General features: G+C 41.4%; 1 protein-coding gene across 1 annotated transcript in view; it reads right to left on the bottom strand.

The window, feature by feature from the left end:
- Positions 1-13975, bottom strand: part of LOC137274338 (guanylate cyclase soluble subunit alpha-2-like) — a 99693-nt gene extending 85718 nt beyond the window's left edge. Inside the window, exon 1 of the mRNA XM_067807485.1 lies at positions 13327-13975. Within this exon, the coding sequence (XP_067663586.1) occupies positions 13327-13599 (273 nt within the window). The 5' untranslated portion in view covers positions 13600-13975. The remainder of the gene's footprint in view (positions 1-13326) is intronic.
- Positions 13976-16565: the final 2590 nt, after the last annotated feature.

Genomic DNA, 16565 nt, shown 5'->3' with positions numbered 1-16565 from the left:
AGTTCTACATGTACCCAAGGTAGAATATCATTTTGCGAAATGCACTACAGGAATAACTGTGTATTGTGTACTAGAGGGGAGTGTTGTGTACTACAGACAGAGCTACTCATGACTCTCGGTGAAGGTCAGATTGAGACCAAAAAGCAAGCAGGCACATGCCCCTCACGGTCTCAACGTTGTCACCTCCACATATGCCCCTAGGGGTAAGGTGGATGTGCACGGGCTCGATAGGGGCCTCAGACAAAATAGTATCTCGACCCTAACTGATTATCAGTCTTTAGTCTTTGATGTTAAATGAAGACATTCGTTTTGTCTCGAATTGAGCATGGGTACTCGCCAGTCTAGAGCATTCCTAATGGAAAACGATATAGTTTCTTGCTAATTTATAGGTGTTGCATTTCGATAATGTGATTATAATGTGATAATGCTTGAAGAGGCCTCGTTAGATGGACCATCAAAAGTCGTCTTGTTAACCGATTTTTTACAGACTGCATAAATCGGTGCAATGCATAGATGATTTTAGCGACACGAACGTCACCGTTCGATGTTAAGATATCGAGTTTATGGGTTTTGAGGTTCTTTTGCGAAATATTTGAAAGAATCTCAGGAATCAAATACCACATGGCGTAGTATCAATAACGAAATACTGCATTATATTCGGTAAGCCTTGGGGATACCTTGTAATATCTGATAAACTACATTCTATGCTATTTAAAGGGGATGATGATGCATGAAATCCGGGTTAGAACTGGGCCCTTATTCTCGAAACGTTCGTAGCCCTAAGAATTCTTAACTTTGATCGTAGTCTATGTGTTAAGAATGGGCTTTAGAAGTTCGAAGGGTTACGAACGTTTCGAGAATAGCTAGCCTGGTCTTTAGTAATCTATGCTTGGCGACTAACGGGATCGGGTGGTCAGACTCGCTGTCTTGGTTGACACGTCATCGGTTCCCAATTGCGCAGATCGATGCTCATGTAGTTGATCACAGGATTGTCTGGTCCAGACTCGATTATTTACAGACCGCCACCAGATATCTGGAATATTACTGAGTGCGGAGTAAAACTAAAGTCATTCACTCACTCGGATATGTTTCGGAATCGACTGTTCAAGTTTCCTCCAGAAAGTTTGGGTTTCATCACATTCCCAGTGTACATGTCATCGTATTAGAACTGCGTAGCTCGAAGTTGTCGATCGATTGTTTCAGACCGCAGTCATTTAGATGGATTATTGCACACAGAGTCGCTTAAAACGTAACTCATACACTCACTATGACGTGAAATATCAGCACGATGTTGAAGGGAATCCTGAAGTGACGCAGGGCTTAGGAGCCTACACCTTTCGTGAGTGCGGCGTTAAACAACATACCAATTAAAGAGGATGATTATGTGGACTCGTGAGTTGATGACGAGGTGATGCTTGTCATTTGTACCTCATGCAGTGACCTGATGCTCACAATAGCAATCACTGAATTGTCAGTTGCTTACACGATTCTATATAGACCGGATGCTTCTATAAACGTCGTAAACAACAAACAAACTCCAGAACTAACAGGCACTGTTTCCGCATCACCACATTGCTTCCCGAAGTATCAAGTTCATTATTACAGAGGATGTAGCCTAACATTATCTAAACAACCTTTCTAAATGTCATTCTATATACTTATTGGTATCATACATTTAACAGAGCTGGGACGCGTTTCACAAAGCTCTCGTAAGCTTAAGATCTCGTAAGTTTCCTCGTAGCATCCCTACCTCTTATACTCTAACATAGGAGGTACCAATGTTACGAGAAAAGTTACGAGATCTCAGACTTACGAGGGCTTTGGGAAACGGGCCCTTGGTTAATATTGCTACGTACAAAAAGACTGTCAAACATAAACAGTTAGTATTTTCACTGCAAAGACTAATGCCAAATAACTGCTGTTACCGTACACGTCTCCCACGCGGCAACTGTCGATGTTTCCTAAAGCAAAACCATTATTGCAAATGAGACTTTGACCGAGGAGATCAGGTATATAGCCTATTTGTATTGCACTGTTTTACTGGTGCATGTTAGAGTTCTTGTTTAATGACCATGAGATCAGGAACTGAACTGGGTGAATAAATGTATTATCCTAACATTTACAACACAATTTGTTTCAAACGTCACAGGTGAAAATCTCGATAACCATGAGGTATTACCTTTAACGTAAACTTTTTCATAATTATATGATGAGTTACGTATACATTACAGGGATCTGTTACACACAGATGACGGGAAAGGGGAGTTAGGGTGAATCAGTTCATTGTGGATTCCCTTCTTCGACACATCCACATTGATGCAAACTCATATACACGTACGCACACACGCATACCTACGCTCGATCACGTACACATCCACCCCGCACCCCGTTCCCTTCCTCTAACATCCATCCATCCTTCCATCCAAACTTCCCTCCCATCTACTGTGTCGAGTGCGAGCCAACAAATCCTTGACAATGTTATTAAAGCCGAAATGCATACACCAAGTAGCAGAATCGTTTAACGTCCTTTGGTTTGTGTGAGTGAGTGAGTTTAGTTTTAGCACCATTGCAGCAATAACACGGCGGGAGACACTAGAAACACACATTGTATCCATGTGGGGAATCGAACAGTCTTCGGCGTGACGTGTGGACGATTTAACCACTAGGCTACCCCGCGGCGTCCTCTAACGGTTGGAAGCGACCGGATATCGTTTCTGGAAGAGTAGACGAGTAGCGATTTGACACTACTTTAACAAACCGACGAAGGTATGAGACAATCGAGCTTAGATACTATGCATATGTCGCGGCTAGAGTCGTAGCTTTGTAACAAGGACAACGTGTAATTTATGGACTTGAGAGTTTCATCATAATGGAAACTTCAAAGTGGAACATATTCACTTGCATGCTGACATGTTTTATTACAGGCGAGGTGTTGGGGTGAAATGGGGATTGAAATCATGTTGACTGTTTTTTGCAGGTAGTGACAGTTTCTTTGAGTTCGTCTACTGAGACACCTTGACAACGCTTAACATAACACCCCGCTCAGACACAATATACTGACTGCGAACCGAACAGTCCTTTCTAATCCTCTTGATGCTGAATGTCAGGCAGGGTACCCACTAACATCTTGTATTCTTGTATGACTGAACCGGGAATCAATCCCTCGACCCTTGCTGTTACTGCCAACGATCTTACCCGATCTTTTACAGATGTGCATTAGCATTCAGGCTGGAAGCCACAACTCATGCAAGTAAGAGGCGACAAAAGGGATCGGCCGGTCAGACTCGCTGACTTATTTGACGCATATCATCGGTTCCCAGTTGCGCAGATCAAAGCTCATGATGTTGATCACTGGACTTTCTGGTCCCGACTCGAGTATATACAGACCGCCACCACATAGCTGGATATATTGCTGAGTGCATTAACCAACCTGCGTTAACCAACAGACTGAAGTTTCTGAAATTCATAGTTATAGTTGACTATTTTGGGCACATTATACGCAATTCAAACCAATTCCAAGTGGATCTGGCCATATAAGGTTTTGCACGTTTCTAGTGAGATCTCAGGTAAAGCTGAGTTATTAGATTACCGAGGTCTGAACTAGCCAGGTTTTTCTGCGCCGTGCAATGCTAACTCATATAATTGTGGCATAAAAGACCGTTTCATAACGGTAATCTCCAAACACTGTAGTAGGATACCGCCAGTCATTGTCCTCGCCATATGTAAATACATATATGTATGAAGTGTTTAGAGCTTTTGTAAATACTCTTAACTGGCTTAGCTCGGGGAAACACTCCGGGTGGGAGTTTAAACACTATGACAGGAGAAGATAGCGACAGAGCCTTGAATATTCTCTTATAGTATTCGCTACCAAACACAACTGTTTGCATTGTCGACCATAAAACAGCTGTAGCTTACAATAAAGAGGACGTGAAATAGATATGTCACGTTTTCATTGTGGGGTGTTGTTCTCGTCAATATTGATGCAGTGTTTTTATATCTGCAGTGATAGTAATAGTCTGTGTCTCCTCTGATCTTGCGACAATGTGTGGGAAGAACAAACCCTTGGGATCCGTGTTACCCAATAACTGATACAGACAATAGGGGCTGCATTGAGGACGCTAAGACAGAGGTACAGTAGACGCCCTATTACTTGATAGAATGTCCTTCATCCCCTTACCCATAACCCCAACCCTATATCACATCCACTCAGGCTACAGTATATGAAGCCTATCGCTGGTGTCCCCTGCTGCGAAGGTGATATTGCTAGAATGTCGTTAAAAGCGGTATAAAAATAAACTCACTCACTCACACACTCAGTTCGTGCGGAATGTGAGTGACAAAGGTCCAGAGTAGTCGAGGTTGACAGTTATAGGTGACTAAGCGGAACGATGGTGGTACAGCAACCCATGGACCTCGAACGGCAAGTGAACAACATATTTATCTTACCGAACACATGGGTATCGGATCGTACACTTCCGACAACCTGTATGAATCAAAGGTTTCGAATCTAGCATCTTGCTCTTTTCCCGTTCGTATTGTCTTAATAAAGTCGCGGTGTAATTCCCCTTCTTAATATTCACAGGGCTACATTTAGAACATTTTGTCAAAATTTTAAAACTAGAATGCGAGGATAATCCTTTCGTAGCCATCGCTGGATTTTGCAGACGACACAAGAAAAACAGATTTAGAGTTATCTCCCGTTCATCGAGTTGCATTCGCAAAACATCGGTAATATCCGTACATCATGCGTGATTCAATGTTATAAGAGATAAAGGAGTACTGCCACGAAATACCGAATGAGGTGCCGTTGGCAGCGGGATACATTGGTAGTGGGGTACACTGAAAATAATGGAAGAACGCTCTGTTATATCAGTATGTATCACATGTACATCTGGAGATAAATGTACTTCAAATACATGAAAACGGCATGCTTAAAATAAATAGATATGAAATTGCCAAAGGATATGTCGAAGGCGTGGCATAATATCTGTGAGTGAGCCACTGTGTTACTCATATGCCACTCCTAGCAATATTTCAATAATACCACCGCTTCAAACATTACAACCGAATAGGGAAAAGAACCCAGGTCCTCGACATGAGCTATTCACCACTGGGCGATCGTCCCTCCGAGTTGAGACCTGAGATCATGTCCCTTGGTATTACTGGATCTACATTTAAAAACCTGAATTAGGTGCACGTGCACTGTAAGAAAGTCATTCACGATTATGACATAAATACAAGCATCATTAAAGCATGCCAACAAAAGTTGTAACAAAGACCTGTCATACATCTGTCAAGGCTGCTTAGCGGCTTTTAAAGTTTCTGTTAATGCAGATTTTGAAATTCGGAAATACAGGGAGGATTTAAACATTTCCTTTTAGGTTAAGCTAAAGTTTGTCCAGATTTTAAGTAGTGTGTTCTACTAAATGTAAACATCTGCTTTCGACAATATCCATGCTCGGAATATCGATTATTTTTTGGCATGTACATCTTGTTTCGTGACATTCAAAACCAATAACATCCATGTGGCTTACGAGAGTGAGATTTACAATATGTATGATAATTAAAAGTTTTCTTTATTTACAGGCGTGGTGTGTAAACCAATGTAACCTCCATGCACAAACACACAGTGTGTGCGGAAACGTTCAGTTGTTGCCCTTCATTAAACGCTACCAACATAACATATTCCTTCCCAAACATTCAAGCTTACATTTATGTCAATTATGAAGAAAAAAGTCACTGTCTTCAGAAAAGCTGATAAGAGTTAAATTTTCTTTGCCAATAAAAACAAATAGGAAACACACAAACGTGTGTTGAAATGAATTTATATAAAACAAATCCCAGCTGTGGGAAAAGAAATATAAATTTAAGTAGAATTCAGTCCCGTTTTTCAGTTGTGCAAGTTTGTTTTATCAACGTGAACACGTCCTGAGCACTACACAGCCACACATGAAATAAGGTGAGTAGACTTCGGCCATAAATGGGTTCAAGGCACGGCTCGCGGGGAAATATTTCAAACTGCCGTTACCCCATTGTTGTGCCAAGGTCTGTATTGCAGAATCCAAAATGTCACGAGCTGCAAAAAGCTACTGTTACCAGAGACAGACCATTAATATTGACACTCATAATTAATTCTCAAGTGTCACAAGTCACAAGATTAAACAATAAAGAGTGCACTTGTTTACTCTTTGTCTCATGTAATATAATACCCCGTGAGAACGACACTGGGCAGGTATGGGCACATTTAGAAAAGGTCATTTCAGGTATTCGTCACTGAGATTCTTAATGCGACAACGGAACCAGGGAAAGGTCATTTTGACCTTCACACGTCCACATCTTTACCTTTCAGGTACGACAAACATGCTATTTTCGAACAAGTACCATTGTCATCAATGTCTCGTGAGAAACGTTGGCCGCCTCCAATATGTGAATTTAAAACCAAAATCGAAAATTGAACGAAAATGTTGTTCATGAAATATTAACCCTAAAAATGACTAAATATGTTTATCTATTCATTTCCACACAACACCCATTGAATAGCTGTTCACATTCTTGGCGCTGTGCTGAAATAAATACTCAACAAAGTCGTATTCATTAATAATACAAGGAACTCGTCCGCACTGCACAGAATGGTGAAATTCTACCGATCGTGATGACAATTTGTTTGAAGCAGCAGAATTGGTTCAAAATGGTGCTGACGGTGTTACTGCAATTTATTCTTCACCCTTTCTCTATTGAAATATGAGATCAAAATGGAGCGACCGCATATTACTACGAGGATTTACATGCTTTACAAAGGAAACATCATTGCGTGGTTTCCTTCTTTGTTCCGGAGTGATACTTGTTGTCCGCCTTTCATTTTGTGGAAGTCGCGGTGGCTGAGCGGGCTAGGCGGCTCACTTGTGTGCTGGGGATTAGCTGCCTGACTCTGAGGGTGCGGGTTCGAATCCCGGATGGGACTCAACCAAAGAGTACTAGAATTTGTACTTTACTAAGAAAGTGAAATCCCAAATATGACATATGTTGAAAGTCATTCTATGTGCATAGTAATATATTCAGATCAAGAGAGATGTCTAAAATAGGTTGAGATATCACAGATTTGAGACCGACGAATATCTTTATTTCGCATATATGAGCAAAAGGAGTTTGAATCAATGTAGCTACATTCACACTCACACCATATGTTTCCTTTCTGCATAATATATAACTTATCAATAGTCACAGTGTAAATTACAACAGGCATTTCCCTCTTGTCGGTTGCCTCTTGACGTGAAAATATGCTGACAGTCAGCCCGTGTCCGAGACAAATCTGGGGATGTCGTGACCAAGCCTGTGGCTTTGTGTTTCATTTGTGCCAGGGCTGCTCATGCTATCTATCACTGGATTGCTGTCCAGTGTATAGCCCAAGTTTGCTAAACTACAGTCGCTCGAAACAGCTAAGGGTGTAACAGAGGACATTTTTTTTTCACTTCACAGGTCCACGAAGCTACTAACGCCGACGCCATTGTTTGTTTACTCTAGCGATATTTGGGTTACGATTAGGGGGACAGGCACCTATAAAGTGCAGGTGCCCCCTCACGGTCCCACAACTCCTTGTTTTTCACGACAGCCACAATGTCTTGTGAGGTCTTTTTTAAAAAAAATAAATAAATAAACCAGCCGACAAAATATTCTTTCCATGCATGTAAGGGTACATATGTTTTGGCACCCAATGGCTTCTTATCCAGTTCTGGAGAGGAATACGATTCAAATATTGTTTTCCCATTTGCGGACAATGACATTTTTCAGCGCATACATACCATTAACAAGAGAGACCAGCCAGTCTCGATTATACGTCAAAACAGATTGCACTGGGCGTACACGGTGTCGTCATATGAATAAATTACTGAAAATCAGTGACGTTGTTGTCAAGTGTTCGTGAAAACTGTAAAATCTGACACATCCCTACCGGTAAACAAATCCACTCACAGTTGCAAAAGGGTATCTGCGTTGCTAAAGTGATGAATCAGACACTTACTGCCATACTGTACCTAATTATAACATCTCAATAAGCACACCTCAACGTCTTACATCAAATGTGACTGGACTGCCAAATTTCCTGAGCGGAGTCCACCTTTAACGATACTTAACACGTTACATACCATGTGCACTATGTAGGGCTTGTAAAACGGGTACAGGCTGCTCGTGTGTGATATCGCTATATATCATATTAGCAACATGTGGGGCACGTATCATCACAATGTGAAATATGTACACCATATGTCGACACCATCAGACAGAGGGAAGTTCAATGTTTGTTTAATCATGGTAATGGGCTAGGGATCTTATAAACAAATCAGAAGCTAACGCTAGCAAAAGGCAAAGGGCTACTTTGGCATTTCAACTCCAGCGCATGCCACTAACAGGACGCCAGAGATATGCACAGCAATCAGCATCGCGTTTTTAAAACAGAGGACAACCGTTTCATGTTATCGCATTTTGGTAAAAACAATATTTCATAATCATGGCCGCACGTTATGTGGCGTTTAATCTAAAATGATATGCCCAGTCATCTGCAGCAAGCGAATGTTAATACATTTTATTGTGTTTACATACAAAATATGGAAATGGAAATGTTTAATGGGGACCAGCTTTCTACAAAGCTCACATCGTTCACATGTTGGATCCGGTTGTGATTAACATTCATATCAAACGTTGCCGAAAGAAAGGCTTTACTGGTGCAATGACACACGCCACCAGAGTAGAGGACATTAACTTTACTAATAGAAAGGAAACATATATTCAAAACATTTTCCTCACGTTCAAAGCTTTTATATACACAGGAAAATGGTATTATAAGTCAGACTTTCTGATGTTATACAGCCATAAAAGGGCAATGATAAGGTTATGCAAATCGGTGAAACTGTAATCCTATCTGTCACATAGTTTTCAACTGAGTGTATGTCCTTATAGAAAGCCATATTATTTTTGTGTTAATGAGGGTAAACATTATGGACCGATGTGGATCATACGTGTACACGTGTTTCAACGTTAAGGATCATATTCCCTCCCGACTCGTAATTCCATCTGTCACAACTCGTCTACCTGCCGTCACAAGATCATATTCCTACACGTCTCAATTCCGTCACGGGAGCATATTCATAAACTCTCCCTGCCGTCACAAGTGGACCAGCCTCACGGTCAGTCAGGTGATCATGTTCCCCGTGTCTCACTGTCTGTCAAGGGATCGTATTCTCAAAGTCTCCCTGTCTGTCACGGGATCATATTTTTCAACGTCTCCCTGCTGTTGTAAGATCATATTCACTACACGTCTCTCTGCTGTCACAAGATATATTCCCAACGTCTCCCTGCTGCTACAAAATCATGTTCTCAACATCTCCCTCCCGCCATAAGTTCATATTCCTGATAACTCGTCTTACACGTCATACTTTCCGTCACGGGATCATATTGTCATCGTCTCCCTGCCGTCACAAGATCGCAACGTCTCCTCTCGTTAAGGGATCATATTTTCAGCGTCTGCAGTGGTGTATATTTTCGATACGTCATCTCCACTCTCACCAGGTGTCTGACCAGCTCAAGCCCACAGCTTGGAGAGTCTCCCACACCAAGCTAATCAATGGACATGTCTTGTGGCAACATCTCCAGTTTCATCTCGCAGTGCGCTACTACAAACGCAATGTTTGAGCTAAACAGTTCCCCAACCGAGGCGTAAAGGCACATCTCGTGTTGAGATTACTTGCACGGCCTTGTAAGAACGACAAATGAAGAATTCACACGAATAGAATGGACTTTTATTACCCTGTACCACTTGGTTTCAATAGTCTGGGTTAACGCGTTCGCTATTTTACGAAACGAGACAGACGAATATGATATCTGTTTGTGATCAACTTCAGCCCCGGAAGGAAAGGTATCCGCACAATCATCTGTCTGAAGTGTTACTCAACAGATACATTTCTTTCATACTTTCCAATCAGGTTCCGCCTTGAAACAGAACGGCAATACAATGACACCTATTGATAGTCAAGGGAGTAATATTCTGAAGACCATGAATGAGACATAATGATATGCTTAAAATGTTCAAAATCATTTTAGCTACACGTGGCACAGTCACTAAAAATGTCTGAGTTAGGAAATATCCCGTATTGCATACAACAATATGAAAACTAGGCCCCTCAGCCATAGTTGATGAGTCAAATACAAAGATGTTGTAATCGATTGCGTGTTGTTCTGTCACCTTATCGTCACTTTCATCAGCCAAGACAAGTGCACCTCTATGGAAGCAATGGCGCATAAGCCATTAGCTTCCTTGACCCTTTCATGATGCCAATAAAAACAGCATCTCTTGACGACAGTCAATACAATTCAGGCCAAAGTGATGTGAGCATTTATTGACGATGTCGTGCGACAGCATTGACGTGATTTTCTGTCGCAATCATTAGACACTGATCCAAGTCTCTATGGTCGGACATGGCTAAAGAAATAAACAAGAGCAATGAATGGCTTCGTATCGGCATTGATTGGCAGAACACCTGTGTAAGGAGCTAGGGCAGGTAAGATGCAAGATAACAACCATGAACGGGGAGGGGCGGTAGGGTAAAAGCCCAGTGGTAAAAGCGTTTATTCGACACGTCGAAGACCTGCATGGGTTCGATTCCCCACATGGGTATAATGTGTGAAGAACATTTCTTGTGTCCCCTGCCATAACATTGAGGGAATATTGATGAAAGCGACGGAAAATCATACTCACTCAAAATAACGGTGGAAAAATCGGATCGCCACATGGAAAAACATTGATTACCAGGTACTTCATAAACACCTGCAAGGAAATGGCGGTTATTTGAAAAACAATCCCTGCACTAATATGATATACCGTCAGCGACTGGAAGTTGATCACTGACTTGTCTGTGCCAGATCCCGACTCGTCTATATAAAGACTTTCGTCATATAGCTGGAATATTGCAGACGGCGGCAAAGAAATAACAAACAAACTGACTGAAGTGTGTGGGATTTGCCGCGCGTGTATAAATGTGGAGTTCATGGATGGATACATCTGGCATGACTGTTTAACCTCCTTTCACCTCGTGGAGACACTGGAGAACGCATATCCTTGTTACCTTTGGTGGATATGGCTATTTAAAGAGTGCAACGCGACTTGCACATCATTGCACCCCTTTGCCGTAAAATGCTACTGTTACTGTCAATAACTTGCCTGTCTTATGGGTACGTCTACTGCTTCTGCAGAATTATTCATGCCAACAACGGCATGACGTTCATTACCTCTGACGCAATTCAAGGACCCGTACTCCTTACCTAAAAGCCCACATCAAGAAAACATCGGTTCGGTAGACAGGTTTCATAAGTTGCAAACACGTTTCGCCGAATGTTTTGCACTTTGTGAATAGTACATACTTAAACTAATGATTTGTTTTATACTCACGTCAAATATCATGAACAAATGCTTCTTTTATGTGAAGTGTGAAGTCACAGAATGGCCCGTTAGTTTCTAAGTCCGTTTATACCGACCTCGTGTATACGAACACCCAGCTTTCCGGTTTAGAACTTCTACATACAAATGAATACATTCTGCTAGAATACTTCTATAACTCAGACGATTTCTCGGATTAACGAGGTTCGTTCTCTATGACGGAGAGAACTGCATCCTTCAAACTGTCCAAGGAGGAATCGGGGTATTATTCAGGACGTAAGATCAGACAAAATATCATTTTTTATCTTCATGAACACGAATTTCGAATCTTACGTGCCCACACAAGTACCATCTGTTTTGTACAAGGTCTCATGTACCAGCGCGTTCCCGGGGGCAATGGGACCTAATCACTAGTAGTACTGTATCGGCCGATATCATCGATCTGCTGCCCCCGCGCTAGAGGAAAAGTAGCCGTAGTACTGGAAGCATGTGTAGTTAGCAGGTCGAATCGTTTTTTTTCTGGCCACGGACTATCCCTGAAGACTACCATGCCTCCCAGAATCAATAGGAAAACAGCGCACTTTCCATCACACGCGGCACTAAAGAATATAACAGTAAATATGTTCATTACAATGATATGATCATATTGGCTGGAGTGTGAATACATAATGAATACGTTTACATGATATGTTTACTTAATGATAAAAATCAGTCACAGGTAAAAGCAACGTTTTTAAACGAGAAATAATGTCCATTAATACCTCTCGTCATTATTACGCTATTAATATATTAATTTTGATTCATGAACATACACATCAATGCAAAAGGGTTAGTGAGTGAATATGGTTATGATTTTACCAATATTCCGGCAACATCACGGCGGGGGACACCAAACATGGGATTCACACATTGTATCCATGTGGAGAATCGAACCTGGGACTTTTCGAGACGAGCGAAAGCTTTAACCACTACGCTACCCCGCCGTCCCCCAATACAAAAGAAGGATCAGCTTCGATTATTTGTTAAAACAGACTCAACTGATTGTATAAGTGAAAGAGCGGTGAAACTCACACAATTGTGCGACGAGTTACGTAAGAATCAGTAAGATGTTGAGCGTCACCCCTGTCGGTATAATTACGGTTATCCTCAAGTACAAGGTACCGAGTCGGTACAAGGCAATGGCCATTGTTTGGGTCGACCCATGACAAAACAGCAGCAAGTTATGCTGACGTCGTGCTGTGCTGTTTACGACAGTTGAACACGACGTTGCATGACCTCAAACAGGTTGTCATAAATCTAAACCAAACACTGACTTTGTTAGCTTAAGCAGCTCGTTACATACGAATAAGCGTCGTTGACCTATCAAGTATGTAACCTTAGCTGAAATGTTAAAGTCTCTCGAGATAGGAAAAATATTTCCTCTCGAGATGTATACGTTTCAAGGGCCAATAAATGTTCTCCATTTTATACTGCCAACGAAAGGGTCTATATTTCATGTTGAATAGATATGGTGTGTGTTTGAAAATTTGCTATTGTAAGCACGTGACGATAAATCAGCCATAACAAACATAACGGTTTCTTCTGTAACTACACGTGTCAACCCTTGGGAGATATTTTGTCATCTATTATTAAACAACAAAAATTAAAAACAAACTAATTTTCAACATCATTTCGTTACATCCTCATCCGACAATCCACACATCTACTGGTCATAATGTCATAGCTAAGTTCCAGTATTAGAAAAGTGTAATGTCCTACATGTTCAATATTACAGACACCTGTTAAACCGATTACCTCAAGGAAGAGGCTCGCTCCAGCTGACGATAAAGAGCGTTTCGTTTACGCTATCTGCCCGCTTTATGGAGATGGTGGTGAATAGAAAGGTTTAAGTGACTTACTGCTGGGATGATGAGCGTTCCAACACCTTCAATAAGTCCAGTTAAGCTGATTATCCGGTCGACTGACCCATCTGCCGTTTCGTCCGACCCTCCAGAGGAAGCTGTGGAGATATTACTTATTTTCCTGGATCTCGGGGACTCGTCCGAAGAACTAGTCTGGTTACTAGTCCGTCGTTCAGGTTGTCCATCTTCAATTTTTTGTCCACTGTGAGAGCGCTGTAAGAGCTTAGCTTTGTCACGTTCTATTCCCTCTTTGAAAGGACAAGTGGCCATGTTCAGAATTTTTATAATTCTCCAGATACTCACATAAGATACTCTACACAAAGAGGATAAACTTGTAAATGCTATATTTACAAAGTTATGGTATATTCCGGATGCTTGATCAGCATTCTAAGGCATGCACACTATCTGTACTATAAGACTTGTGTATTCGCTGTCGCGGCCGTCTCGTCGCAGCCGATTGCAGCCAACGATGCAGTCACATAGCGCAGTTTGATCCTTTAGTCCAGGTGAGTTGCGACTTAAGCCAGTGAGGAGAGACTATGTTAAATTACACAGAATCACAGGCGCTCAAATCAGGGTTCTCTCTCTACCGTATCCTCGCCAGTTCACACACATCTCGCCGCACGCTCTCCACAGCTCGTGGGTCAATTACAACTCGTCGCCGCGCGCTGGATGTCGGGTAAGCTTATGAACGACTCGGCTGTCAATGAATGAATCTGACACGAGAGACGTACATATACTCTCACCAAATCAATTCATATCGCTACCAAACCTCATCGATAATCACTGTTAATTAGCAAACTTGCCAAACGCAACAAACTTGCGCTTTTCTTGATAGAATCGTCCCGTGGCTAAAGGCACGAATAGCAATGCAGCCACACACAGAAAAGGGATTACACCGTTATTACTCGAGACGTGAGGAATACCGTCTCCGATCGCTTCTTGCACCGCTTCCAGGGTATGAGTTTGGCGTTCACCTATTCAATGGCTCCATAATAAAGCTAACTGTACATGCGGGGCATTCTTCAGTCAAAGTACTATAGGCATTGCTATTCACACTGGGGTATAAATAAGAACTGTCACGCTCTCTGTGAACGGTACTAGCGATCCCCAGCCCACCGTGGCTGAAGGTAGACGTGCATTATAGAAGGACTGTTATTTCCATGAATGCTTTTATTCCTGGCTTTCAAGACAAAATGGTTCAACTTTTGCTCACAGTGCAAATGTATCTATAGGACGGGGTAAAATAGCCTTCAAATGAGCATTGCTATTTCTGAGCTTAGTGCATACCACCGTGAACTATAGTCTCAGGATTGTAAGAGAAACGATTCTGCATTTTCCTTTGATAACATGAAATGCGACATTTAGTAAACAACTTACATTTTCTTTGCTTGATCTACCCCAGATGATCCGTATTTATAAAAGAACAGCAGAAAGGGCACTTCTGTATTCATAAAATTAATTTGCCCCCGTATGTTATATTTTTTTCCATGTCATACGTTATGTCATTTAATAATGTATTGTATCGAAATCGTGCTTTATGAATTGTGTTGTAGATGTGTTATGAGTGCGGTCTATTGGTGTAGAGAAATCCGTCCAGCAAGCATATCCTATACGCGCGGACCTAAGCTCTTATAGTAAAAGAGTCTATCGGTAGAGCGCACGGTTCGTTCTCGGCAATCAGTGTTGCGATATGTGTTAGATTTCATTTGAGGAGAAAACACCATTCTCCAGATGCACATAGAATGTCGAAACATGTCATGTGATTGAATATATATATTTGATTCCCTGAACAGCGACAGTGTGTCTGTGTGGAGAACAGCGACAGTGTGTCTGTGTGGATTATATTGTTTTGTTTCATCCAGCGACCCTCGTGTGTAGCCATGGAGATTTGTAAAATGCTTAAACTATGTACGATATAAAATATACTAAGAAGAGGCAAAGCTACGCTTCATGTTAACACCAATGTATATTATATATTATTCAAGAAATATCCATCGTGTAGCTTAGATCTATTGTATATGAGAGTGAGTGAGTATGGTTTTACGCCGCATGTAGCAAACTTCCAACCGTATCAAGGCGTGGGACACCAGAAATAGACTTCTCACATTGTACCCATGCAGGGAATCGAACCCGGGCTCTTCGGTGTGACGAGCGAACGCTTTAACCACCAGGCTGCACCACCTGCCCCCAAATGGGAAGAAAAATCCAAAACTGACAGAGTTTGTTTTTATACGTCAACGCCCCTTTTGAATTGGAATATAGTTCAAGTTTTACACGTTGGTCAGGTAAGTGATTCTACATGCTTGTGTAGCCTAGATGCTGACCCATGATATTTATGTCGGAAATGAAGGTGGTTTCATAACGAGACGATCCAGTGATTGACATCATGAGCATCAAGCAATGGCAATCATGTATCGTCTGCAAATCATGCTTGTCATAAGAGGCGACTAACGTGATCGGTTGCTCGGACTCGCTGATTAAGATGATGAATACCATCGAATCCGTAGAACGATACTATGATGTCAATCACTGGATTGTCTGATCCAGACACAATTAGTCATATACTGCCATTATATCGTTCGAGTATTACTGAGTGAGACGTACACATGAAATGAATAAACCATGATGGTACCTCTTTTGACTGAATATGTTTTGGGCAAGGTTGGATGGACCAGATGATATCGTACCATATCTTCAAAGCATTTGAAAATCTTTCGGATTTTTTGTGACATTTTGAATTCATTACCAGTGAAAGGGCAAAATCTGACAAATCAGATGTAACCTGCGAATACCGGGCGAAAGTCACGTCCTAATCCGAATTTATTTTAACGTCCTACTTCTAGTAAAAAGAAAGGTCAATTAAAACGAGCCATAATTGTCTACTGGCTTGGTACTAATTTGCTGATACAGGTGTAGGAACATTCTACAAACGACCCATAAATAACCATTTACATGTACCTATTATTGCTACCTCATATCTTGTTATACGTGATATACGACATGCTATATCAAAGGAGGAATGGCTAATAAAAAATACCACGTTCGTAAAAAAAGTCTAATAAGATCAAACATGCTGTAAGTACGCTTGTTTGTAAACATTAAATAAAGAGATCCTATCTATATAAGACGTAGTATCTGATTGCTGTTGGATAAATGTTTTGGCGATTATTTTTTCTCGTCCTTGAATGTTTTTTTCTAATGCCATGTAATGCTATATTGATGATCCGAGTACC

This window comes from Haliotis asinina, chromosome 2, assembly GCF_037392515.1.
Source record: "Haliotis asinina isolate JCU_RB_2024 chromosome 2, JCU_Hal_asi_v2, whole genome shotgun sequence".
NCBI classification, from domain to species: domain Eukaryota; kingdom Metazoa; phylum Mollusca; class Gastropoda; order Lepetellida; family Haliotidae; genus Haliotis; species Haliotis asinina.
Note: the sequence above shows the minus strand (reverse complement) of the source record. Positions and strands in the feature narration are given on the sequence as shown.